This window comes from Podarcis liolepis, assembly GCF_965112155.1.
Source record: "Podarcis liolepis genome assembly, chromosome: 16".
In the NCBI taxonomy this organism is placed as follows: domain Eukaryota; kingdom Metazoa; phylum Chordata; class Lepidosauria; order Squamata; family Lacertidae; genus Podarcis; species Podarcis liolepis.
Genome location: NC_139567.1, coordinates 15,715,189 through 15,742,900, shown reverse-complemented (window position 1 = coordinate 15,742,900; position 27,712 = coordinate 15,715,189). Strand labels below are relative to the sequence as shown.

Sequence of the window (27,712 nt, the reverse complement as noted above, 5' to 3'; positions counted from 1 at the left end):
ACTTCATCCTATAGATGGGCAGTCCCTTAACGAGTGGTGTCTTTCCTGCAAGCAGCTTCCTCTCTAAGAGACTGCACCCCCCCACTCCCCACAGAAGCCAAACAATTACTGGGTTAGGCTCCTAAAAGGCCATTCTCCAGCAGTGCAAGGTCAGCAGGATTCCTAGGGCTTAGAAGCCATTGGGCATCCGTCTAGCAAACCTTGGAGCCACCTGTTTTGTTAAAGGAAGAAGAGGGAGAGGCACTGAATGCCCCCAAGGAAGGCAAGGCAAGTAGGGTGTGCAGGGAGAGGGAACACCCTCCTGGTATTCTTGGACTCCAACTCCCATCAGCCTGACAGGCAGCCCAATGGTCAGGGAGGAGCAACAGCAGGTTCACCGCCCCTCTGCTAGAGGTATTGTGTGGTTGTGTGTGATGTTGATGCACCTTGGTCTTGAATGCAAATCTCGAAAGAGCCTGGTCAGGAACAGGGAAGCCAATCAGCTCGGCATTTGCTCAGTTGATGCAGCAGCAGTTGTACTAGCCCCCAAAGGACCTAGGCATTTTCCACATTGGTATGCATTGCTTCAATATTGAGCTGCCAAAGCTCAGCGCCTGCTGTTCCTGCTCGGTCCCTGGAAAGCTGCTACAGCTGGATAGCAGGGAGTGGACAAGGCAGGGCCTCCTGTTGTTCTTCTTGCTCCAGTGACCAGGAGGAGGAGGCTTCCATCCAGACAGGCAGCCCCTTAGATAGCTAATGGTGGTGTGCTGGGCAGCCAAACCAAGCCAACTGCTTGCTCCTTGCGGAAGAGGTGGAGAATCGCATTGTCTTCTGTCCCCGACAGGCTGCCCTGCCGGAGACTCTTCTCCCGCCTCCAGAGCTGACCAGCTTTCCCGACGGTTAGAGACACGCAATGGCAAGTCGCCACTTGATGCTGCTGGCCCGCTGTAGCCCCCCCCCCCAGTCAGGACGAGGGAGGGAGCAAGGCAGGGTCCGCGCGGCAAGGCTTCTGGTGCTCGACGTAAGCTCGCTGGACCGGCAGTACTCTCATGAAACGTCGAGGTCCGGGGTGGGGTGGGAGACACAGCGGGAGAGCCGTTTCCAGAGTAGTGTGGAACAACCCAAGTCCTCCCAAGGCTGGCCGTAGTTGCAATCGCGGTGAAGGCGCCGCTGAGCATGGGCAGAGTGCTTTTTCTTCCTCCTAAGCACCGCCAGGCAGCTGGCATGGCGTCGAGGGTCTGCCTGAGCTTCGTTGAGACCGCGGCAGGCAGGCAGGCAGGCAGGCAGGCGGTGCAGTCGCTGGCCGCTCCGAAACGGAGACTGGCGGTCTCGGGGCTGCGTCCAGAAACACGCTCTGACATCAGTGCAGGTGGCGGAGAGACCACCCCCCAGCTCGCCCCTGCTCGCTCGCTCTCCCTCCCTCCGTCTGTCTGCCAGCGCCGCCTCCCCGGCTCCGCGCAGCTCGCCCCCCCCCGCCTCCCTCCCTCTTTCTCAGCCGAGCCCAGCCATGCCCGAGCCCGTGGCACGCCCAGCCCCAGCCAGCCACGAGGGGACGCGGGCTTGAGCGCAGCAGCGCCCGAAGGAAAGGAGCCACCCTAAGCCAGCCTGCCAGCCTCGCGCGCCGCCCTCGCCCTGCGATCGCCGCCTTCGTCGTCGGACCGGCCCCCCTGCAGCCCAGTCTTGTCTCGCCCCGCCAGACGCCCGAGAGCCGCCTTCGCCCTCGCGCCGCCTGCCCGGTAAGCGGGGCCCCCGACGGGAAGGTAGCCACGTAGCGCAGCCTTTCGGCCCCCACTCCAGGAGACACCGGCCCGGCCGACGGCTGCCTGATGGGCTCCGTCGTCGCGAGCGTCGAAGACCCTCCCCGCCCAGCTCAGCCGGGCTGCTTCCAGGCGCCGCGGGAGACGTGACCGGGGAGCAAATGTCTCCCCCGGTGCCCCGCCCGAATCGTCCTCCCCTCGCACTCGACGGGTCTCTGCCCCGAGGAGCCGGACGGGTCCCGCTCGAGCCTTCTGCCCGTCGGCAGCCCTTCCAAATGTACACCAGCTCCCTCCCGTTCCTGGGCATAGCACCCCGGGGCCTTCCCACTCACGGACACCCCACCCACCCCCAGTCCGCGCCAGGCCAAAACTGTCCTGAGTGAACAAGCATCCGACCTGGGGCGGCATGTGCTCCTAAATATGTTGCCCCCTTATCACCCCTTGGGATTTTGGGGATCAAATCTGTAAAATAAATAAAAGGGACAGATAGAGGGAATAACCAGGAGCGAGCCTCTGAGCATTCGCAGAGTGTCTCCCTTCAGACCAGCATTAAGTGCAGCCCAACACTTTGGGCGCGGGAGAGAGACGGGCCAAGAGGGCGGCTTCTTTGGCAAGACTCTGCTCCGGCGCCCGGGCATCGCTCACACCCACCCTGCGCCCTCCTGCTGCGTGGTGGGGCTTGCGATGCCTGCTTTGGGTGCTCAGCGGGAGTTCCCGGGAGCTCAGTGTCATCGTCACCCTACCTTCGCCAGGCGCTCCCTCCCGCCTCCCCAGCTGCATCTCCCTCTCCTCCCCCCCCCCTTCAACGCCCCACTTGTTGGCACCGCTGTGGCTCTTCTTGCACATGCCCCGCAGTCTGTCTGTCTTGCAAACCCGTCCATTGCGCGGCTGTGATTGGCCTTGCTGTTGCCGTGCCAACCACCTGCTAGCACGGCTCTTCTTTCCGTGGGTTGCCTAGTTACCAGTTATCTCCCCACATAAGTCTGGGAGGATGTTTTGCCTTGACTAGTCGCTCCCCCCCCCCGCCCGCCCCGGCCAACCTCTACATTCTCCCCGCTCCCTCCCTGCTCGTGGATGGAATCCTATCTGACAGCTTGCAATTTCGCGCATTGTCCGCCTCCGCCGCCCCCCCCATCTATGCTCCCCCCACCCCCAGTAAGCCGCTCAGCCGTGCGCCTGGATTCATCCGGCCACGACGACCGCCCGGCCCCCCAACCCCTCTCTCCTCACTCTTTTCTCTGGTAAACACAAATCCAGACTTGCATTCCAAACGCATTGCATTCCCCTTTGCGAGGCGACTTTTCTTGACTGTGGGATGATTCGGGCGTTTGGAAGGGGATTTAACGTGAACTACAGGAAGCCATTATGGTCGGGGTTGGGCGGGATTGGGGGGGGGAGTAGACGGAGGAGAAACCTTGTTTATCTAGAACAACATGAGAAGAGAAACGATGGAGGTGGAGGAGGAAGAGGAGGGAGGTGTTTCGTGCTTTTTTCGGGGGGGGGTTGTCCCTCTGCAAAATACAGGCATAATTTTGCAGGAGGGAGCGATCTGTGGGAGGAGGGCCGAGGGAGGGGCGGCCGATCTGGTTTTTTGCAATATGAAGAAATGTTTTCAAAGTGGTTCGAGACTTCCACGCAATTCCCTCCCTGTGCGCATGCGCCCTCCGGGCAGCCCCTCCTTGGCATCATCTGGCCTCCATCATCTGGTGGAGGGAGGGGGCTCAGCTTTCTCTCCCCTAGCTTTTGAAAACAAAAACCAGCTGAATGAAGAGAGAGAGAGCGATGGAAGGGGGCGGGCTGCAATAAAAGGCAGAGTTAAAGGCTGTGGTGGGGGAGGCCAGGTGGATGCCTGCCTGCCTGAGATAATGCCATTGCAATGGAGACACATCTGATCTCTGACCGGGATGGGCTTTAGCTGCTGGGGGAGCCACTCTCTGGAGATGCCCCGAAAGAGCCCCTGAGAGAGTCATGGTTGCCACCATTTTGTGGAGAAGAGGGAGGCTTGTCTTCTTTCTGGGGCTCACGTTGCAATTAAGCAATTAAATGACTGGGTGAAATGTATGATAGCAATTTGTGAGTTATCAGATCTTTAAAAGATGTGAGGCCTTGAAATCAGAAGCGCTGATTTTCTAAAATCTGTATCCTAATAATCACCATATTTTTCCGTGTATAAGACAACCCATGTATAAGATGCCCCCTGTTTTTGGGGACTCCAAATTAAGAAAACACCCCTCAGCACTACCTGTGTATAAGACAAGCCCCAATTTTAAACCTTTTTTTTTGGTAAAAAAAAAACCCTAGTCTTATACACGGAAAAATACGGTATGTCTGTGCTGGCTTGCGTGTGGACATGATGTGAAGGAATAAGTTCCTGGAGGACAAAGCTATCAATGGCTTCTAGACATGGTGTCTGTGCTGTCTTCCATGGTCAGAGGCAGTAATTCTTTTACCAGTTACTGGAAACTGCAGGAGGGGAAAGTGTTCTTGTGGTTGTGTCCTGTTTGCCTGCTTCCCTGAAGTAGTCAACCTGGTTGACTACTTTGAGAAGAGGATAGTAGACTAGATGAACAATTGACCTGATCCAGCCAGCTCTTCTGGCGTAGACGCAGAACTACTGCACTCTAGCTTCAATTTACTGGAATACACATCTGATATTTTTGGGCATGCTCAGTTGAAAGTATTATAAGCCATTTTGACTCTTTCAGTGACCTCAGATATTCCCCTGCAGTTTGAATGGAAATGGGAAAAGCCTCCCCATTGTCTCTGTGCTCACAAATCCTGCCTTAAGGGCACATTTGGGTATGAATAGGGTGAGCCTGTGACCTGGACCCAGGAATTAAGTGTTTATCATCAGAAAAGAATGTCCAGGTAAAGCCAGGCTGTCCAGGTAAAGCCATTAACAGGTTTCCTGCCAGACAGGATTCTGCTGTAGACTGCCCCTTCTGTGATGTCGAAAAAAAATTTAAAAATTAAAAAATTGTCCAGTAGCATCCTAGAGACCAACTAAGTATGTATGGGGGCAGTGGTCTTGCGGTAAAGGTAAAGGGACCCCTGACCATTAGGTCCAGTCGTGACTGACTCTGGGGTTGTGGCGCTCACCTCGCTTTATTGGCTGAGGAAGCCGGTGTACAGCGCATGGAAACATCGTTTACCTTCCCGCAGGAGTGGTACCTATTTATCTACTTGCACTTTGACGTGCTTTCGAACTGCTAGGTTGGCAGGAGCAGGGACTGAGCAACGGGAGCTCACCCTGTCGCGGGGATTCGAACCGCCAACCTTCTGATCAGCAAGTCCTAGGCTCTGTGGTTTACAGTCTTGAGCTACAGGGTAGCAATTTCAAAAGTCTATATAAGGGCTTGCACACTATTGTTCTTGGTTCCTCCTCCCTCCTGTGTGTGGGAGTGAGCATCCTTTTGAAAGAAAATGGGAAAGCTTAAATGAGGGACAGTACACTATCTGAGATGACAGATGGAGAGATGAGAAGATGGACAGGGCCTACCAGCACTGATCCAGCTCTGTATTTCATTTATTTATATTCCACCTTTCTGCCATGGAGCTCAAAGGATCACTTGTGGGGCTCCCAGGAGGTCCCTCACCCAGGCACAGACCTGCCTTGGATCAGCTTAGCTTCAGCAATGTTGTTCCATCATGTTCCTTCAGGCCACACCCCAATTTTGGGGTACAGGAAAGAAAAACTTTCAGAGCAGCTGTTAGGAGGAGACATTAAACACACAACACAAGAGCCCAGAAAGTGTGTTGGAAGCGAGCTTGAGCTGGCAGGGTACAAAAACTGATTTAAATCAAATTTTCTATTCCTAGTTCCTAGTTCAGACACTTCATAAGCAAAATGTTAGATGCTGATTGCTCAATACAATCGCTAAAACAAGCTGACTTTGAATTAAATGAAATCCTTACACTGCTTATGCAAAAAATTATGGAATATATGAAAACAGTTTTACCATTTTCGAAACAGAATGTGATACATTGCTTACTGCCAAACTGTAGTCTCCACTTCAGCAGATGCATGAGGCATAATCCTCAGGTACAGGAATATACACAACTGGAGGGTGGGGGTCAGAGGAAATGTAATGCAAAATGTACTTAATAGCCATTCATTTATAACTTGCAGGAATGCAAAATAAGTACAGTGACCCTTGACCACAGCTGTGATACATGATAAAATAATCTTTTAACGCATCTCTCCTGGTCTTAGCTTAGTCAGTCTTTGCTTTGATCTATATACAAAACGGAAGGTGGACTTCCTGTTTACACCTTGCCGCTTCGGTGCCAAATTAGTCCATCTTTTTCTTTTAACTCCAAATCTTAAAGCTTGACCTACTCACGGGTTGTTGTTTAATAGCCGAATTGTCCCAGGAAAAAGGTTAGCGCTCTCCGGCAACAGCTGCGCGGCTTCACTCCACGGAAGTAGCGATCGACTCTCAGCACCGCGTCAAACCCCCGTTTTGCTCCGGAGCCCCTTGCAGGGTTCCCTTGCAAATTGGGAGTGCGCTGAAGGTGCCCGCCGAGTCCCATGGTCACAGGCTTCACCTGCCTGTGGTTTTCGATAGGGTCCCCGCTTCGCCGCAGCTGCAAGACCCGATTTCCGAGGAGCAATTCCCTCAAGACTAGAGGGAATCCGCCATTGCCGATGGTGCCGCCTCCGGAAGTCCTGCATAATAATATTTGTGAGTCTTTAAGAACCGGTGCTCTTCAGGTGTCGCTGGACTACAGACCCCACCATCCTTCCTTGACCATTGACTATGCTGTCTGAGGCTGATGGAAGTTGGAGTCCAACAACATCTGGAGACCAGCCGCAGATGTTCCCTGCCCCTGTTTTAAGATTCTTTGGACTTGTCCACACTGGAGCATAATTTTGCTGTTAATCCGTTTCCCCCTGTTCTAATTAGACTCAGGTAGTTCACACCCACATGCATTTGGATTTGTACATGAGAAGCAACTTCAGTCCACACCAGTAGGTGTTCCCTTCTGTGTTTGTCCTTGCCTTCTAATTTGTTGACTCTGTTATGCTAGTTAAGTACTGACAGGGCATGTGCACAGGTAGCTGACCTGCGTACCTACCCTACACACACAAGGAGTGTGCAAAAGTATATGGTCAGGCAATTGTAAATTTGCTTGTGTAGTTTTCTTGTTTTGTGCAGATAAGAATAAACACACACACACACACACACAAAGTCAGGAGCAGGTTAGCAATGTGTCAGTGAAGTTAACTCTTTACTCAAAGAAACCAAAACGGTACAGGCCTAGTGATCACAGCAACTCTTCCCAGTAGGTCTTGGCAGGGGCATAGAAAGGGGGTGCAGTGGGAGCAGACTGCCCCGGGTGCCCTCAATGAGGGAGGGTGACATTTGGCGTGCCACCTGCCTGCCTGTGACTCCCAAGCCATTGGGGTAAGGGAAGGATTTGCACTGCTTTGCCAGTGACATTCCCCCCTTCCCCCTTCGTTTTGACAGCTTGGGGGAGGCTTGGGAGTCGCAGGTGGGCGGTGCGCCGAATGTCCGCCATGGGAGGCTTGCTCCGCTCCCGGCTGCTGGGCGCGCACGCTGCTCCAGGCACCTGAGCAGCTATCCTGCACCTGGGAGGGCACTTTTCGCGCCATGCCCCCCTCGGGACCACGCCTGGGCAGCACGGGGCATATGCTCCTCCACTGGGTCTTGGCCCTATGAAGCAATTGTGAGGATGGAAGGTCCTCTTATTTCCACTGCTCCCTAAGACTCCTTTTCCTTTGGGTCCTTCCCAAGCAATCTCAGGCTCCTTCATCTAGTCTCTCGTTGCTCTGCCTCTTCATTCCTCTACATTTTCTGGGAGACCAGGGAGGATGGGATCTGGTCGCAACAGGAGGGAGAGACTTCCTGGATTCTTCAGCAGCTTGCCTCACCTCTGTCTCCTGGCCCCCATTCCTCTCCTGCCTTTGAATCCGGACTGCTTTTTGCCCCAGCCTCTTCCTGAACCCTGTTACCTCTTCAGCTTTCAATGCTTCCTCCTCCCAGTCTTCTCCCTCTGACCACTCATCATTGTCCCACCACCAACCCCCTGGCTCTGAGCTTTCTTCTCCTGGGGATTCCCCTGGGGGGTTCCCAAGTTGGTGCCTCCCTCCATTCCTCTGCATCCAGCCAGTCCATCACAAACAAACAAACAAACAAACAAACAGGCTGAGCTCTCACCTGGCCTTACTAGCATGCTGGAAAAGAAATGAAAGCAATTATATATATATATATATTCAGATTGCTGCCCAATATATATAGTGTAGAATTTTTGAATGTGGTTTGCTTGTACAGTTTTCTGTTTTTGTGCAAATCTGAGGGATCGAAAGCAACCACCACCCCTCTATTTAAGAGCACACCACACCGTAAATAGTTACAAGTACAGCCAGAAAAGAAATGAAAGTGGGAGTGGTAGGCATGGAAAAGGGAGCAGCAGAAAATGATCCATCCACCCCAAAACACTGAAGCAAATCATCTGCGACCCTGAGTGGAACAGTTTGGAGCATGATTTTCCCCAATTTATCTGATTATCCTCATATTGGGTAAACTTGAATTTACAGCAGGAAAACATCAAGGTTGGTGTGGCTTGAGGGTAATATCATGTCGACTACACAAATTAAATGGGAATTCAAACACACAGTAAATTGTGGTGCAGACAAGCCCTTTGATGTTCCTGCTGCAACAACAAACCCTCTGTAAATGATCAGAATAATGTCAATGTACATCTGCATATACTGTCTTGTTTGGCTCCAATTTGTGCCATGCTCTAATTAGATGGTAATTATATGTTAAATGCATAAAACCTGTCTTTTATTTTGAACATTGATTTCTGAGTGAAGATGAATACATCAAGGAAGACAATTTATTTGCAGACTCAAATATCCAAAACTGCTTAGAAGTAAAGGCTAGAATTTATTGGGCTGAGAGTGGGTTTGGTTGGTAGGCAGAGTTATAAACATATATTTTGAGAAATGAGAAAATTGCAGCAATCAAGAAGCTAGTGGGAATCAAATGGATCTCCTAACTGAGCTCAGACAATTATCCTGGTGAGGATGATCTTAATCTACAGGATAGCATCTCCTGGAGCTACGGACCAGATCCCAGAACTTGCAATGATTTGGGAGCTTCTGGTCCACAGTAATGTAAGTTGAACATTATTCATCTTGCAGTGTTCATAACGCTTGACCTTCAGAGGCTGAGATGTTTCCTTCTTTCCCCTGGTGCTTTCCTTACCTTGAAGAGAAGGTCTTTTGAATTTCATATGCTTGACTGAAAACAGAACCCATGGCTTCTGCTTTCAGGAATTCTAAGAGAATATGGTATGCTTTCTTATGTCCGTCCCCCCAATCTCAAACCTGGGGACTAGACTCTCCCACAATCATAGATGCATCAAAACAACAACAAAATAGGGATGCTTCTCTGCTCCTGTCCCCCAAAGTGAAAAATGTCACCCACTGCCTGAAATGGTGGGTGGTCTTACAAAGACTCCAAACTTCACCCTCACCACCGACCACAGTTAATCACAAACCGGGTGGCACTGATGATAATAGGATAGGGGGACTGTAAGTGTTAAGACGTTTCCGCTGCCCATATCTTTTTGCTGCCTCGGCACCTCGGTCTGCTACAAAAATTACAACAGAGAAGCCGAATCAAGGCCTTTTGAAGAAGTCTTAGCAAACCTATGGAAAGATGACAGGGGTTCACAAGCATTTCTTGCAGGAGAGTGTTCCACAATGTTGGGGCTTTAACTAAAAAGGCCCTGCTGCTTGCAGAGGCAAATATGGCTTCTGTGCGAAGTGGAATTGGAAGCATCATTTTTTGTCTGTAGGACTTACCGTGCAATCCGATTACTCGGAAGCAAGTCCCCCTGTGTTCAACAGGGCTTGCTCCTTATAAGTTCAGGAATGCAGTCGTCATTCTGGGGAAGTTTGTGTGGGAGGAGGCAGCTAGTGATGTTCTCCCTGATATCTGGATCCTCGTCCAAGGCTGTTAATGTCTCAAGTGTCAAAAACAGCCCCTGGAACTGAGCCCAGAAACGAATGAATAGCTGGTGCAGCTGCTTTAAAATAAAAGAGGTGGTACAACAGAGACCTCCCATGAATTGTGGAGTGTTTCAGTTCAGTGTGTCAGCCAGCCAGCCAGCCAGCCACCCCCTTCCAAGGAGCTCCATTCCACTCCCCCACCCCCTGCCTTGGCCCCAAGAGACATTCTTTGTCCACCACTGACCATGTTCAGTCCTCACTATTTGTTGTTGTGGAGGCAGGTTGCTCCTTTGGCCGTTTTTCCTATAGATTTTTTGTACCTCTGTAAACATTTGGGGTTTACACCCCTTGGCTATGGTCCTGTTGGCGCTCAGCAGCTGAGCTTTGCATGAGAGGGAGAGACGACTACATTGACTCCAGCCTGTCAACAGGCAAGCGGCAACATTTTGTGCTAGCTGGAGCTTTTGTTTACAAAGGCAGGCTCACATATTTAGATAATCAGGCGGAGGAAAAAACCACAATAATAAGGAACGTCCTCTCTGCTCAAGCAAGCAAGAGAATCTTCTAGGCTCCAGGGCTGTTGCTAGGCCCTTAAAAGACTTGAGGCACAAGCCTGTGATTAAAATCTGCATGAAATCTGCATATGCTAATTTGCATGTCTACATGTAAATTAGGTCAGCTTTCAGAGAGCACCCTATGTAAGCAAGGTCAAATAATTTTTAAAGCTTAAAAAGGGGTGAGCCCGGTATGGCTCCCCTTTATCACACACAGTGGCGTAGCGCGGGTTGTCAGCACCCAGGGCAAGGCAAGTAATTTGTGCCCCCTAACCCGTGGATTTGCGCCCCCTAACCCCCAGATGTTGCGCCCGGTGCGGCCGGCCCCCCCGCACCCCCCACGCTACGCCACTGATCACACACACAGCCCAACAAGACAATGACAAAAATCTACCAACAGCATATAAATTAATATGGCTAACCTGATCCAAAACACCCACCCACCCCACTCACACATGAAAACAAACACCACCACAGCCAATCACAAACGAACAACCACACCCTAGGCCAACCCCAACCTCTCTCACTACCAAAGGAATACAAGTGAACAGCAAAAAACCTACACAAGCAACGCTGACACAAAACCTCACATATATTAAGTAAAATAGAAACATCGTTACCCGACCCCCCCATCCCCCCACCTCTTTCCCCCTTTTCTTCCTAATGTCTCAACAAATGAAACTGATTTGTAAAAAATGTTACTTGGGGGGAAAAACCGAGAGAGAGACATTGCACATACTTTTGTAAATCAAGAAAATATTTGATAAAAATACATTTTTAAAAAAGTAGGGTGAGTATGGGGTAGGAGATCTGTGGAATGGTGCAAAAGAGCCAGGGCTCCACCCACCCTCCGATGAAGGGCCACCCGTTTAAGAATGCTCCTGTGTGCTTTCTTCCGAGTTTGTTTTCCCCACAAAGGCAGCTAAGCCTTGCAAAAGTCACATCTAAGATACTTAGTGGTGGGTAATGGGCCAAGCTATGCTTTTGGGGGCCTGCCACATTCTGCCTTGCAATGTGCACTTCAGTCTGATGAGCTGAACCCCCTCCATGCCCAGGAGAAGCATCTCCAAATGGATCTGGCAATTGTTCCAGGATAGGTTAGGACATGATCCCTTAGGGTAGTGGGAGGGAAGGAGGCATGGGTGGCCTGTCCCATCTCACCACCTGAGGCAAAATGAGACGGTGCCTCCTGATTTTGCGGGACTCTTGAAGCTACCACAGCTGCTACTCTTGGCTTCTCCAGCGATGGTGGGAGGTTGCTCCCATGGAAGTGCCCCTTGGATTCTACCACCTGAGGCAGCAGCTTCAGTCTGCCCCATGGACAAGCCGATCCTGGGAGGGGGAGCCTGAGGGTCTTGACAGGTGGGAACAGGGGGCTTTCTGCAGCCTTCAAGCCTGTCAAGTCAAACCTGGGATGGCAAAATGCCCCCTAAAAGCCAGCATCCGATATTTAAGAGCCAGTCCTTCTGTGCAGAATGGACAACAAACCAGCACAGATGTTTCTGGTGGTGCCTGTGACTTTTCCACTCTGAATTATCATCCAAGGTGTTATACTCTTATTTCTTCCTTGTGGCACTAAAAAAAAGGTAAAAAGGTAAAGGACCCTTGGACTGTTAAGTCCAGTCAAAGGCGACTATGGGGTTGTGGCGCTCATCTCGCTTTCAGGCTGAGGGAACTGGCGTTTGTCCACAGGCAGCTTTCCAGGTCATGTGGCCAGCATGACTAAACCACTTCTGGTGCAATGGAACACGGTGACGGAAACCAGAGTGCACGGAAACGTGGTTTACCTTCTCGCCACTGTGGTACCTCTTTATCTACTTGCATTGGCGTGCTTTCGAATTGCCAGGTTGGCAGGAGCTAGGGAAGAGCAACGGGCACTCACTCCATCGCAGGGATTTGAACCGCCAACCTTCCAACCAGCAAGCCCAAGAGGCTCAGTGGTTTAGACCACAGCGCCACCCGCACCTTATTGCAAACCACTGCTGCTCCTTTTCTTTATGGCATTTGCACTGGTGGTTGGGGTGTTGTGCTTTCCCCCACTCCACTGCTCCTGCAGCCGGGCTTGACCGCAAGCCAAGGGGTCTCTCTCTTTCTGTCTTTCTCTCTCACTCCACCTGCCAGGAATGCATTCATGTGGCGGGAAGCACTTGTCAGGCACGGTGCAGGCCGGGTTCAGAATCTCTGGAGCAGAAGACTGAAAAAATCTCCGTCACACTAGAAGCCTGATTGATGTTGAAGCAAAGTGACATCCCTGCCTGTGTTCACACATGCACCCCCCTTTCCCCCTTGAGGCAGCTAAGCTGTGCAGGCAAGACTCAAGGGCAGTACCATGATTTTAACCAGGTTTGATCTTTGGTAGATGCCTCCAGGCCCCTTAACAAGAACAGGAAGCTGTGATGTTAGCAGGGGCTGGGTGGCTTTGGGAAGACGATGGGCAACATTGACATTCTCTCCTTTGCTGAGCTGCAGAGATGAATTTCCACTCTTCTTAGGGTGCAGAAAATGCAGGGTTTGGGCTCTGCCTGTTTTAAGGGGCGGATGAAGAAAAGGGCGCGATGTGCTTGAGGCAGAGAAACTCTTCTCTAAAGGGGTTGGTTTGGGGGAGATCTGTGACAGACGAACTGCCAAAAGTCTGTCTGTTCCTTGGGGTTGGGTGTTGGTGTTTGTATTTGGGGAAAGCCGGACCCTTGCCACCTGGATGCTTCTTTTTAACCGGGATTCACATAATCTGTGGACAGAGAGCTGGCCTCCATTTTTGCCTTGCCGCCTTCTGCACCCTGAAAAATCAGATAGGAAGGAAAAGTGACGCCTACAGCCAATGAGTCAACAACAAATCCTGAAGTTGGGTGGTCCAGATTGGTTTAGGAGGGAGGAGGGGAGGCAGGCAGGCAAACTGAGAGTGGGGGCGGGGAGTGTATCTGTGTGACTAGGCAGCAGAACTTGCAGAAACCATCATGAAAAGCTACAGACTGAGGTGCAGGATTAGCTTGGCTGCCTCTGCTGTGCACCGGGGGTAACTTAAAAGCAAAAGGTAAAGGTGAATGTTTGTGCAATCCTAAAAGTCCATTTTCTGATGCACATTTTAAAGAAGACTGAGATGAGATGAATGTCCTCATTTATCTGATAAAATCCCTCCCTTCCGATTAAAATCCAACGCTAGGTATGTTGCCCTCTAGCCTGGTGGGCGGATTTTGTGTGTGGCTGAAATATATGATTATAGCCGAGTAAACACAGAATGAAGAGCCCATTTTCAAAGGATGGAGTCCATGGTGTTCTGACTGGGCTGCCCTGCACCCTCAAAAGGACTGAGGCTATTTACACTCACCTTTATGCTGAGGTCCCTGAATGGGAGCAGGTGCTCACCTTGGACTCAGGTGTGTGCCCTTGTGTATGTGCAGTACTGGTGTGTAGCAGTCATGAATGGTCAAGTGTGGGGGTGGGCAACCTCAGACCTTGTGCAATGCCATAAGGCAGACTGAAGGGACTTCCTCAGTTGGGGATTTTGGAAGGTGGCCCCCAGCTGTTCCCCTTTCATCTCCCCATCACCATTCTGGTCTGTTGCCATGCGACCTACCTGGGCTCCCTTTTTCAGCCTTTTGTCTCAGGTCAGGAGCAGTGGAGGATGACACCCCTTCACTAATTACCAGTCCAGATGGTGTCTGGACCAGGGAAAGACGTCGCCCTGTTTTGGGCTGGCCCTGTGTGTTCTTCAGTTCCCCACCCACCCTGGCCTCCTCTCTCTTGGTGCGAGTGACCCAGCAGTGCAGCTTCGAATGCTGCTCACCAGTAGATGCTTATCAAAGGTCTTTTCTTTACTGCTTTGGTGCATTTTTGCAAACTTTTGCTGAGTATTTGCTTTGTGGTTGAGGAAGCAGCTGCCTGATTAGCACATGAAATCCATGCTCGCGTACTAAAGCGTGCATGGATATATTTGCATATGTAAATTCCCTAAATGTGAAAAGCCTGTGTTAAGTTTTGTATTCTATTAATCTCTTTCTTCGCATGAATGATGGAGCTATTGGCCAGCAAAACAAAAGCACCCCAAATATTTCTCCAGCTGGATTACATGCATCAGCTGCAGGAGGAGGAGGCGGCCATACTGTTGTCTTGCTTGCTGCGTGCCAGATCCTGCCATAGGGCTGGGGCAGCATGTGGAGGCTGGCAGCCCTTTCCTTGACATCTGTGGCTGGCTCAACAAAGTAGTGGCTGGTGCCCCACCCCTACCCTCTTCTCTCCTGCAAGAGGGCCCTTGCATGTGGGAGAGGAAATGGCTTGTGTGGAAAGATGCCCTTTCTGTAGCACGCTGGGTGCAGGAAGCTGGAAGCAAGTCCCTTGGCATGGGGAACTTTCTGAGACACACCAGCAAGAAGCTTGGTTTTGCCTGGCTGATCATTACTTGAGGGGAAGATTTCCTCAATGACAAGCTTTGCCATGGGGTCCTCTTGGTCAGAGGGAGGCTAGTCATGAGGGTTCTATGCCGTCTCCATCTACTGGTCAGGATCCCACAGTACCCCTCCATCTCCATCCTGGAGAGGAATCCTGGGAGAGGTCTCGTGGATTTCATGGTTAATTTTTAAGAAGAGGAGAGGCCCAGTTCCTGCTGAGGACTGCAGCTGAGCAGGCAACACTGAACAGGCAGAGTATCTATCTCACTCTTTGATCTTGCTCAAAGGCCGCTTTATGTCTGGCCATTAGGAGGAGGGAGAAATCACAAAAGAAAACGGCTTGTTGCATGATAGATCTGCTAAATGATGCATTAGTCCCCAGACTGACTGCTGTCCTCAAGGCAGAGACTACTGGATGGACAATTTAGACAGCAGAATAATAGCAGTAGGAACAGAGCACACTTGACTCACTGGGTAGTTCTCATTGCGGCTTGATCTTGGCTCTTGCCATTTATGAGGTTACCCAAGGGACTTCCACAGGAAAGTTGGATGCTTTAAATAAAATCCCTGATCCTATTCATGGGTGACTGAGACACTGATTGCACAGGATTCCCTTGGCACACTTGACTAATCTCGGGGATCAAGGATGGCTGGAGAACTGCTTGTCTTGCCGCAGAAAGGGCTGAGTGGAGCATGAGAACCAGACTCTGGTGTGGAGCCTTCTAGACTGGGCTCTGCTCAGCCTTGAAGCCAAGAACAGCTCCCTGCTCCCCAGGCTGAGAGAAGGTCTCTCCAGGTGCAGCAGCAGAAAGCAGACTCCCAGCAGAACATGCCCATATTGCAGACAGGAGGTCCTTGGGGCTCCTCTTGCTGTGCAGAATGAAACCCCGCTCACCAGCACTGGCAAGGACACCTGTGTTATTACCATCCCCGGAGCAGGCTGCTGCTGTTCCTCCCATGCAATGCAGCTGGCGGCAAGCCAGTGGCGTAGCGTGGGTTGTCAGCACCCGGGGCAAGGCAAGTAATTTGCGCCCCCTAACCCGTGGATTTGCGCCCCATAACCCATGGATTTGCACCCCCTAACCCTAACCCCCAGCTGTTGCGCCCGGTGCGGCCGGGCCCCCCCCCTGCACCCCCCACGCTACGCCACTGCGGCAAGCTCTGGCTCAGGGACATGTTTACAAAGGGAACAGATTCCAGCCACTTGCCCAGCTCAGTGGCTGCCCTTCAAGGTACAGCAGGCAGACCCAAATCTGGCGTTGCAGCATTTGGACAGGTGGCATCCAGCTGGCAGCCCCTGCTGAACTGTTAGGCTTTGCTAGGAAGTGTTTCCACAGCTCTCTCTGCCTCCTTCCCACCCGTTTTACAGCTTCCAGTGGTCACTTGCTGAGATGCTGTGCCTGGGTGTGGAAAAACACACACCCCATACCTGGAAAGGGCTGCCCTGAATCATTTTATACAATTTAAACACAATTTGTATTTTATCTTTACAATCTTCCATAAATTGTTATCATTCTATGTTTCACGTTGATGAAACGAATCACAACAACAGCAAACAAAACAGTAAAGTCATTCTAGAGCAGGGGGCAGCAAACTTTTTCAGCAGGGGGCCAGTCCACTTTCCCTCAGACCTTGGGGGGACGGGGACGACTATATTTTGGAAGAAAAAAATAATGAACGAATTCCTATGCCCCACAAATAACCCAGAGATGCATTTTAAATAAAAGCACACATTCTACTCATGTAAAAACACACTGATTCCTGGACCGTCCACGGGCAGGATTTAGAAGGCAATTGAGCCGGATCCGGCCCCCAGGCCTTAATTTGCCTACCCATGTTCTAGAGGGTCTTTACAATGATAAACCTATTTGCAAAATATAGGGAACCACTTAGTTAAAACAATACTGCATTAATAAATTAATATTTCCCCCCCATCTAATTTTAATAATTTTCAGTTAGTTCTATATTACTTCTAAGACAGCCTTCCCAATATTTCGTTATTGCACGACAGTATTCAATGTGTACTGAGCATCCAATAAGATTGCCATTCTATTGCACAACTTCTTGTAATATGATATTGTCTGCATTAATATTCTCTGCCAGAGTCCTTGTTCCCATTCGGTGGTTGTTGAGAGGTCTGATCACAGGTGAACCTAGCTGTCTTGTCTAGCATGTCCCTAAGCAACAGCCACCACTGCCACATCCTCTGGTGACAAATGCATCAAATCCTTTCAGGGGCTATCTTCCATGTGCTTGTCACATGCATCCCTGAGGGCAACTGGTTTGCTCCTCTGTGGCCCTGGCTGTGACTCTCAGTGCAAGAGGAGGCTTGGGGGAAGGCTTGGGGCGGGGCAGCAGAGTCAGTGGTCAGGCAGAAGGACCCTCTACGCCCCAGGCATCCCAGTGCCTGTTCTGTAGCTGGAGAGGGAGGGAGGTTGCTGGTTGGGCCTTGGATGCTGCATCCATGGCTTTTGAGGCTTAGCTCAGTGGCTCTGTCCAGCTCCCAGGAAGAAGTTCATAGGTGGGGACCTGCTTCTTCTTTGCCTGTAGCCCTTTCTGCTCTGGCGTGGAGTATTGGTAAGCCAGGCAGGATGTGTGCTGCAGGTCATGAAATGAAGTCCCCTACGGACTCTTTACCTGCCCAGCAAAGGAAGCGCCACATTGCCGAAGAGAAACGTCACACACGGGCTCATGGTGGATTGTGATTATCTTTCTTATTTATTTATATATAGCCATACAGCTTAATTACCAAGGTGGATTCTACATTCAAGGCAGCAAGGAGGGAATGCTGTGTATGCTCAGAGGCACACTGCCTCTCAGTTGCAGACCTGGCATGAAATGCTGATGTGTGTGTGTGTGTTAGTGTTGCGGCTGGGCAATGCGTTCCAGCTGCATTATATTTTTGTGGTGACATTTGGGGGTAGACCAGAGATTCTTTCACAGCTTTCCTCCCAACACAAATAGCAGATGGTGCTTTTGGTATTTTTTGCCAACACCATGACAGAGAGGGAAAGGGCTGAAGTCCTGGTCATGGCTGTAGCGCTCCTTATCCCCAGTGATAAAAGAACTACAGTCATACTTTGGAAGTTGAACGGAATCTTTTCCGGAAGTCCACTCGACTTCCAAAACTTTCGAAAACCAAAGTGCGACTTCTGATTGGTTGTGGAAGCCCCATTGGACATTCGGGTTCCAAAGAACGTTTGCAAACTGGAACTCTCACTTCCGGGTTTGTGTTATTCAGGAGCCAAAATGTCCGAGTACCAAGGTGTTAAGGATCCAAGGTACGACTGTATTATTTTTTTAAAAAACAACAACAACTCCACAGACACGTTAAAAGTAGTTTGGCCCTGAGTAATCTGCAGGATGGAACACAAGGTTTGGCTACCTGAAGGGCACTTGAGAGAACTATACACCCTTTGAGTAGCAGCGCTCCAAGGTACGAGTTTGTTGGGTGCTTTCTGACCTGTGAAGAAAGACTCCATTGACTGATGGCTCTGGTGCTTCTGTTAACCTCAGCCATAAGTTACCAAGGCAGCAAATGGGGCTCTGTTTGCAGACAGGGACAGCATCTATCCTTCATACAATAAAGGGCAATCCCATATTCAGGACAACTTCCCAGGATCAGCACCAGTGTGAAATTTTGTTGCACAGAGTTGGGCCTGGATTACAGATGGGGGAGAAATAGATCCAGAACCTCATAGGTAAATCTCCCTTCCCATTGGTGCACCAGCTGTGACCCTATCTAGAACTGTTGGGCTTTGTCACCTTTATTCATGCATTATAGACTACTGCAATACACTTTATCTGAGGCTGTCTTTGAATATGGTTCAGAAACCAAAACTGGTACAGGATGCAGGTTGGGTGGGACATATAATGGGACATATGATGCCTATATTGCACCAGTTATCAGGCCACCAGTATGTTTCCTGTTGGATGGATTTTAGAGGATAGGAGAGGCTATTTAATTGCTTATTTATCATCCTGCTTTTCACTTCTGCAAATACCTATTTCAGCAGAGTTAAAAATCACCATCCATGTGCAGCTTATCTTTAGAAGCTTCGGAGGCAAGGTTGTGCAACCTTCTAAAAAGAATTGTTATGTTATCCCTGGGGTGCTTAGGCAGAGTTGGACCATCTCCCATCTGAGTTCCCTCTTCACAAAGAAATCACTTTCAGGCCTGTTTTAGGCAAAGAAGAAAATATAAAGTTTACTCAAGCCAAAAGACATGCCAGATAGATACAGTGATGAAAATCAGGCAGGCAATTAATAATAATTAAAAGTTACAAGAGCCCATTGTTCAGCTCAAAAATGGTATGTGTTCTTTGGAGAGAGCTTGCTGGCAACCTATCCCATTGTAAGTAAGAAGAAGATTGTGCGCAGTGAGAGGAAGAAGAATATTAAGTTTTCTATTGTTCCCTTTCCACCACAAAGAGGTTATGTGACATCATACCCCCGTTTGTGACTCTCTAGCAATTACACAGTTGTGGTCTTGGCTGCACATTTCCCCACATTCCCAGCCCTAAATGTTTGGGTTCAGATGGTTTTAGGGACTGCTCCCACCAATGCAATGCAGCCTGTACTTTTAAGATCTGTTTTGGACGACCTGTTGAGATGCTCACCTATGAACACAATTAGATTGGCAGACACACAGAATAAAGCCCTTTCGGCAATGCCTCCCCCACCAAATTATGGATTGTCAGCCTGTGACAAGGCAAGCCTATTTGCTTTTTGGTTTTAAACAGGCTTTAAAAGCTCACGTTTTGTGCTGTTGTTCTGCTACTCTGTATATTTTAAGTGATATTTTAAGAGTTTGGCTTTAAAGGGCTTTGAGCCACCGACCTTCAAGCCCATTTGGAGGGTGACATGTGCTGCTCCTGGGCAGTGAGTGGGCAGCTGCTCTGGAAAAGATGGGAGGCAACTGCCAAGGGAATTTGGTAGAGATCTTCCCACTGTGGGGGATGTCACAGGATTCCTGGTCCAACACAAAATGGGCCCAATGAGTTGCAACAGGGTTGTGTGGGAATGTTGTGGGTAACGGGAGAGGAAATTTTGATTAATATAATCCTTCCTAACTTGCGCTAGCAAGTTTCTTTATACAGCAGAGTGCATTCTCCCTTTACACAGCAAGAACCTGGTTGCAGACTCATGTGAGTCTCTTAAGACAATAAGCAATTCAATCTGGCTTGCCCAGATTGGATATGTTCCTGGTAAGATCCCATGAATCCCTCCTAAAAGAATAAAGACCCAACAGTCTTATTCATAAGTAACAAAAAGAAGTTTTCCTCATGATCAGGCAGAGCACAATGTGATCCCTGAAGGCAGGCTTTAGGCTTAAAGTTACAAATATGTACAAACAGGTTTACCCCAAATGGGAGATAACCAAGGTCTGCTGGCTGACAGCCAGCAGTTCAGTCCAGGTGAATCAGGCAGGATGAAAAAGAAGGGAGGTGGCTATGTGACTTGGTCTTTTACTAGGTCTGGAAAGGTCCAGTGGTGGAGCAACATGCTGCAGCCCCCGGAGTGGAGAACAGTCGGGGGCATGGCTGGCACGCATCCTGGGGGTGTGGCATGTATCCCGGGGTTGTGCGTCCCGGAGGGGTGGCCGCAATGGCACCCTTTCCCCAATGGTACCCAATGGAAAGGTCATGCCCACCTACTAGTCACATGCAAAAGGAAGGATGCTCCAGCCAGGTGTAACAGGAAGTTCAACTGGCTGGACCAACATTCCCCATGCATGTTCACTCTAGGCAAACAGGAAATGTTGTGCTTGACTGCTCCAAAGGATTAGATCCCACAGGTTGGAGGGTGGGCTGACTTGCTGCAGTGCTAACTGTCCTGTTGCCACACATCTCCCATTGGCCCTTCCTTGGTCTGACCGTCTGCTCCCCCTTTCTGCTTTCTCTCTTCCTCCTCAGCAGCCATGGAAACGGGGCTGATCTTTCTCTGCTCTCTGCTGGTTCCAGTGATGCTGGTGGATGGTAGGTCCTCATGAAACGGGTCTCATGAAAACAGCTGCCCCAACCCACTGCTCTCTGCTTGAGGTTGCTGCCAGTGCCATCCCTGGAGAGTGAGGGGCCACCTGATGAAGAGACTCTTCAAGAGAACAGGGCAAGGCACTCGGGAGAGGTCTTTGCCTCTTGAGCCTTTAGGAGCACACACAGGTTCATTCTGCCACAGTTTCTCTGTGTGATGAAAGCGTTGAGGTGAAGCATTATCTCCTCGGGTGACTCGGGTATTTGTGCTATTGAATTAATTTTCGTGGGTATGTAATCAGGCTTTCAAAGCTAAAACACCTGCAAAGCATTCACTTACAGAAATAAATCCTCTTGATATCTCTCCCGCTCCATTGGCTACTCCCTAAGCCCCAGGTAGCAAAAGCCCCAGTTTCTCTGCCCAGAAAATGCACACACACACACACACACACACACACACATTGGGGGAAATGGATTCTCATGTATTTTGCTGTGGATGGATTCATATTCATGGGGCTCTTCTGTTTTTTATTTCCAGTGACTGATCAAGAGAAGGAAAAAGACCCCTTTAACTATGGTGAGCATCCTTAAGACCCTTTCCTGTGTGGTGTGTTTCTGGGCATTGCGACCTGTTTGCAAACGCAGCAGCGGGCAGCATCTTCCTTTTCTCTCCCCCTCCAGACTACCAGACCCTTCGGATCGGTGGCTTGGTTTTCGCTGTGGTCTTCTTCACTGTGGGGATCCTCCTTATACTGAGTGAGTCTGCAAATTTCTCTGCGGCCCTCCCGTTTGGTAGAGTGAGGCAGCCTCCTTAGGTGGCAGAGTGGAAGGCGTCATAAAAAGGCAACAAACTGTCAGCTTATTAATGGGCTATTGCTGCATATTGTGTAATCTCAAGGAGGGGAAGGCAGACCTCTGGGATTTTCTGCCTCTGGTGCCAAAATAATTTGGCCACCCTTGGCTGCTGTGTGATTTGGCTTGTGGGCGCCAAATCTACTGCACCTCAAGCAGCAAAATGGCTTGGCCTGAACAGCGCCACCTAAATTTGCCGCGAGGGACAGGGCTGCTCTGAATATGAAAAGTTGCCATCAGTCTAAAACACTGGCCCGAAGCCCAAGATGTGTGGTGACATATGTGGAGGACACTGAGGCCCCGCCTGGGTGGCACCTCTTCCCTCTCCCCTCCTCCCATGCCGTACCTTCAGTTCCTCTACTACAGCCTAAATGAAACCTGCCTACTCAGGAGGCAGTTTCAGAGCCTTGCATCCCAGCTGTGGCTCTCTTCTTCTCCCTCTTCTCTCTTGGGTAGCAAGAACGGGAGAGGAGTGGTTTGGTTCCTGCTCCTGCAGACAGAGGATCAGGTGTTGCTCAGCTAATGAGCTCTGAATGTTCTCACTAGTTTCCAGAGACCCAAGAATTCCTTAGATACACCACCATGGGATGAAGTGGGCTGCAGCAGCAGCACGGAGATAGCCTGCCACTGAGGAGGGCTCTGGTGGGAACTATGCCCAGTAATGCTTTGGAGGGACATCTGCCCAATTTCCAGAGGCAACCCTTTGTTGTGGTTCTGGTTCCACGTTCATGGCATGCTCTTTCTTTTCCTAGGCAGAAGATGTAGGTGCAGTTTCAACCAAAAGCCAAGGTATGTGGCAGCATGGAGGATCCTCTGGTTCCGTCTGGGTGACACCTCTCTCCTCAGCCCCTTCCCCACCCCCATCCATTCATTACTCCTATGAAACTTGAAATACCATGACATCCTATTCCAGGGAGCAAGGGCCACAGTGGCTGCAACCTTCTAGTTGGATTCCTCCAGCTTAGATCAAGTGTGTGTTTTTTGACTGAAATAAAAGCAGCCTTGGAAGGAGTAGCTGAGAGAAGAACTTTTGATCTCTCTGCTCAAATTTCCAGACACACCAACTTCTCTTCCTTTTCCACCTCAGCCTGCAAGACTGTTTTTCTTGCATTGGCAACTACAGGCCAGCATGCCACATCCAGTTTAGACCCAGGGAGCAAAGTTAAAAGCATCCTTGTACTTTCCCTTAAGACATTTGGGGAAGAAACCATAACTCAGTGTTCGAGCATCTGTGTTGCATGCAGAAAGTCTGTGATTCATTTCCAGGCAGCATTTCCAGGTAGGGCTAGAAGATGGGATAAGCCCCTGCCTGAAATCTTGGACAGCTGCTGCCAGTTAGTGTAGCCAATACCACGCTTGGGAGACCAGAGAGCCAGTGTGGTGTAGTGGTTAAGAGCAGTGGACTCGTAATCTGGTGAACCGGGTTTGATTCCCTGCTCCTCCACCTGCAGCTGCTGGGTGCCCTTGGGCCAGTCACACTTCTTTGAAGTCTCTCAGCCTCACTCACCTCACAGAGTGTTTGTTGTGGGGGAGGAAGGGAAAGGGGAATGTTAGCCGCTTTGAGACTCCTTAGGGTAGTGATAAAGCGGGATATCAAATCCAAACCAATGGTCTGACTCTGTATAAAGGTAGCTTCAGGTGTCTCTGTAGGAGTTGCCTTGACAGCTGATGGCCTTGAGATTCAGGCAGGCTGAGATGGGAAGTGTCTTTCTTAGGTGTCTTTAAATTGTAAATGTACTGTAATTATAGATTCCCAAGACGGAAAAATACATGAGAACAGTCTTTAAAGAACTGTGGCCAGAAACACCAGCCATTCATGGGCCCCTGCCTGCTCCCCTAATCCCAGCTGGGGCACGAGGCAATTTGGCCATTCCACTGCACTCTCTGTCTCTCTTTGCAGGGCTCCTGGAGATGAGGAGGCACAGGGGGAGAATTTGATTGCCTCAAATGGTAAGGGCCTTTCATATTTGCTGTGCAGAAGCTTCCTGAGGGTCCCTCCTCCTTCTGCGTGGGGAAGAGCCTCCTGGCACCTGATCAAGGGTGCTTTTGAAGGAGCGCTTCAGATACGCTCTGAATTCCTGACTCTGCCTGCAGTCTGCTCAAATGTTTCTTTTGTGCGTAGAAGTCTTGGCTGCAAGAGGAAGCAGCCAGGATGCTTTGTGTGACAGCAGTGCTGGTTTGCAGAAGCAGACAGACCACTTTAACTGCAAGGCCAATTTTCTAGGAACTCTTGGTTGAATGGGAAATAGTTTCTCCCTGCCTGGCATTTGGGATGTCTTCAAAAACTCTCTTGTCCCTTTTGTCTGGCAGTGGGAGGTGCCAGACCAAAAGGAGTGGGTGGTCAGATATTGTGTTCTGACATAGCAGCTTACTTGAGTGCTCCTTACAAGGAGAAAATGTACATGGAGGAGTCAGGGACATTTTTCAGATGGTCTTTTTTCTTTTCTTTTCTGCAGCAACAGGAGCACAAAAAGCAGAGAACTGAACAGAAATTACGAGGTGAGCTTTCCAGAGAGGAAGTGAGTGCTGTGTGGCATTGCATGGGGTGGCAATACCAATGGGGTGGACTGAAGCTTGGGCAGAAGGCTGTCCCATCCACACCGCTTCACCGTATTTCTGTTCTGTGGAATGTGGCTACAGTGATTTGAGAATTGGAGAGGGCTTCTGGCTTCTTTCCCCAGTTTTGGCTACATGAGGGCAGCATCTCTTGAGGGTGGGTTTCTTTTGCTTCTTCTCTTGCTCGTTTATTTTTTATTGCATTTATACTGAAACAAACAAAACCAGCGACACCCCAGGGTTTTCTATGGATAGCCATTTGCTGTGATTCAGCAGTAAAATGTGAGTTTCTCTGGGGGAAATGCCTGGACAATAAAGGGAAACACATGGACATGGAGCTGTGCCTGGAAAGGGCTGTGCAAAAGGAAGTCTGGATGAATCCTTAGAGTCAAGGCTTGAAACCTTCCTGAGCTGGAAAATAACAAACGCTAATTACAGCTTCTCCTTTTCCAGTGGGCTCTTGCCCTGTCTCCCAACTCTGCCAATTAAAGCAGAAAAAAATGAAATGGGGGTGCAAATACAGTGGTGCCTCGCAAGACGAAATTAATTCGTTCCGCAAGTCTCTTCGTCTTGCGGTTTTTTCGTCTTGCGATGCACGGTTTCCCATAGGAATGCATTGAAAATCAATTAATGCGTTCCTAGGGAAACCGCCTTCAGACCAGGTCCGGGGACAGTCTGTCCCCAGACCTCTTCTGAAGGCTGGGGGGGGGGACAAGGGCTTTTCTTCCCACCCCCAGCATTTTAAAAAACCCCGGGACAGCGGAGGACTTCTCCGCTGTCCGGGCGATCTTAAAATGCTGGCGGGCAGCATTTTAAAATCGCCCCGGGACAGCGGAGGACTTCTCCGCTGTCCGGGGCGATTTAAAAGCCCCTGGGAAGGCAGGCAGGGGGTCCTGGACCTCTTCTGAAGGCGGGCGGGGGGCGAAAGTCTTTGCTCCCCCCGCCTGCCTTCAAAAGCCCTCCGGGACAGGCAGGCAGGGGGGAGCAAAGACTTTCGCCCCCCGCCTGCCTTCAGAAGGTGTTCCCTCCCCCCCGCCCAGCTTCGGAGCACCGGGAGAAGCGATCTCCCCGCAGCCCCTTGCTTCAAAAGAGGTCCGGGGGCAGCGCAAAGCGCTTCCCGCTGTCCCCGGACCTGGGGCTGCGGGGAGAAGATCGCTTCTCCCCGCCGCCCCTTGCTTCAAAAGAGAAGACCCGCTGTCCCCGGGGCAAGCTTCATTTTGTGAAGCAAGCCCATAGGGAAATTCGTCTTGCGAGGCAACTCGAAAACGAAAAAACCTTTCGTTTTGCGAGTTTTTCGTCTCGCGAGGCGTTCGTCTTGCGGGGTACCACTGTATTTCAGTATTCCTCCCACACTGGAGTTGCATCAACCCCCACCTCCCCCCATGACCCTTTCCCAGAGACTGCTGGGTGGAGCTGGGGGTGGGGCAGGAGGAGCCTTGGATGAACAGCAAGGAGGAAGCCGCAGTTCCAGGAGCTGGAACATGTTCCTTTTGAGCTCCTTATGGAGGCCTGATCTAAGCCCCAGTAGTGGCTGCAGATTTCTGCTTTTGCAAAGCCTGATTTCTGTGTTGAATGTTGTCCCTCTCAAAGGCAGAGACACACTCACATGCAGATGGTGTTTTCCTTGAACTTGGGTTCCCCCCTCCTGCCAAGTTGTTTGAGTGACTGATAGCTGTGAATGCAAAATTCCTGGCAGCCGGCCAAGAAATGGCCTTGCAGGCTGTTGCAAGCAGAGGTGTGTGGGAACCACAGGCGGCTGCCTGCCGCTTCTTCTCCTAATGTGTGTCTTTAAGATAAACGAGCAGATGCAATCTCTTGATCTTGAACCACGCAAGTCAGACACAACCAGCATGCGCAATCTGGGCCCCTTCCTAGAAAGGCAGCGTGTCCTCCCCCTTGTGCTCCACCGCCAGCAAAGCTGAAATTTCCAGACTGCCATCCCTCCTTTCCTTCCTTTTTTTCTCCTGTAGATCTAGAGACCAGACAACGGACAAGCGGACCTCAGATGCAAACAATGTGAAGAGAGGCTGAGGCGAAGGACCTGCCTGGGTCCTTGCAGGGAGATGCTGCCAGCTCTGTGTCCATGTTGGGCTGTGTCCTGGAACATCGGTTCTCTCTTTAAAAAACTCCCCCACCCCCAACTACTGCCAATACTGTCCACCTGTGTAATGTTAATCCGTGGTGACCGTTGCCTCCAGTTCGATGTTGTCGTGTGAGTCTGTTTCTCTTCACTTCCCTCATGCTGTTTTGACGTGATGCTCCATCCCTGGAGAGGGAGAAAGGAGGTTCCTTCAGCCTGTGCAATATCCCCATAGGGTAACTTCTCTTCCTTGTACCTTTCCATGACCTCAGATGCTGGCCAAAGCAATGAAGTGGGGCTGGGGGAGAGAAGAGGGTGCAGGAATCTGGCCCAGGATATTTATGCATATAATGTGCAGTGTTCAGCCATAAGAGCAGCTCACTTTCTCTTTCCAGCCCTGCCCCCCTCGGTCCCCTTCCCCTCGCCATAAGAAAAATGCTGTGTCCTCTCTCGCCTCCAACCAATACTCAGCAAGGCCAATGAGGAGGAGCCCCCTGCCCATGCCACTGTGATGCCAACCTGAGGGAAGATGCCAGTGTCTTCTGGTGAAGCAGAAGGAGGCAGAAAAGGGAGCTATTTCTGTGCCAGGGGTGAGGGGAGAGCTCTCATTTCCCAACTCCACACATGACTAGGAGAGGAAGATGTCAGCAACAGCACTGCCTCGCTTACCTGGGAGTGCTGCCTCTGCAAATCTCTGCCCTCCAGCCCCCTCCAGCCATGCCACTGTGTGGGGAGATCTGCAGAGTTTCCAGGTTTCTTCTGCAAAGCCTTGGAAGGGTGACCCCCTCACTTCACACAGGCTTGTCTGGAGCCATGGTGTGCAATTGCTCCTGGTCTCAGGGCCGAAACGGCACCAAAAGGCAGGAGCATTTTTTGCAGAGCTCAGCCTCCTCCACCCCATCGCTGCCCCATCAATTTGTCACCACCAGGTTGTCTTTCCACAATGCTTTACGCAGCCACATGTGCAAATTCAGCTGTTAAATTTGTTCCAATGCTAGGTTGAGCCCCTGCCCCCATGACCGATTCAAGTCAGCTCCATGCCATTCGAAGGAGGGAATCCCTCTCCTCTGCCTTGTCTGGGACAGTGAGGATTTGCAAAGGGATTTGGCCCCTGTCTCAGTCAGCACAGTTTAGCCCCAGGAGGATCACTCTCTGCCCGGCACAGCCTGCTTTTGGTTTCCGACCTTGATGGACTTAGGCCACTGGGAATGCCTGTGCAGGGCATTGCGAATGCTGTGCTTGGGGCCACCTGCCTCCCACCCAGGTGGCCTCATCTCCTGCTCACACCAATGAGTGAGCGGGCCACCCTGCTCTGCCCCCTCCACCAGTGTTTGCTGTGTGTACACCACCAGTCGTCTGTTGCCATGTGCCTCTCCGTTGTGTCTGTAGTGTGCAGTTGGTAACAGCCATTTAACACACCTGGTAGAAAGCCATCCAGCTGTAAAAGTGTTGTAACTCTGAAAGCCAAACCCACTGTTGTGTCTTCATCTGAAATAGGCAACCCTGCTGTGCTGCTGTGATAAAGGACTTGCATTTTTGTGTTGTGTCCCAAAACCCACATGAGAAGAGGAATAAAATATCATTTCTATTTCA

At 50.6% G+C, this 27,712-nt stretch overlaps 1 protein-coding gene across 5 annotated transcripts; it reads left to right on the top strand.

Moving 5' to 3' along the window:
- Positions 1 to 701: 701 nt before the first annotated feature.
- On the top strand, positions 702 to 27,712 carry FXYD6 (FXYD domain containing ion transport regulator 6). Of its 5 annotated transcripts, none has more exons than XM_083480844.1 (8): positions 702 to 895; positions 20,578 to 20,637; positions 21,170 to 21,208; positions 21,313 to 21,387; positions 22,236 to 22,272; positions 23,384 to 23,433; positions 23,940 to 23,982; positions 26,010 to 27,712. In XM_083480844.1, the coding sequence occupies exons 1-7, from the start codon at positions 736 to 738 to the stop codon at positions 23,966 to 23,968; spliced, it is 450 nt and encodes a 149-aa protein (XP_083336970.1). In that variant the 5' UTR covers positions 702 to 735; the 3' UTR covers positions 23,969 to 23,982; positions 26,010 to 27,712. The 5 variants fall into 5 exon arrangements, 3 of the variants coding, with proteins under 3 accessions (XP_083336970.1, XP_083336972.1, XP_083336971.1); XM_083480846.1 differs by lacking the exon at positions 702 to 895 and adding an exon at positions 1,375 to 1,715 and having other exon boundaries at positions 20,575 to 20,637; XM_083480845.1 differs by lacking the exon at positions 702 to 895 and adding an exon at positions 1,437 to 1,715.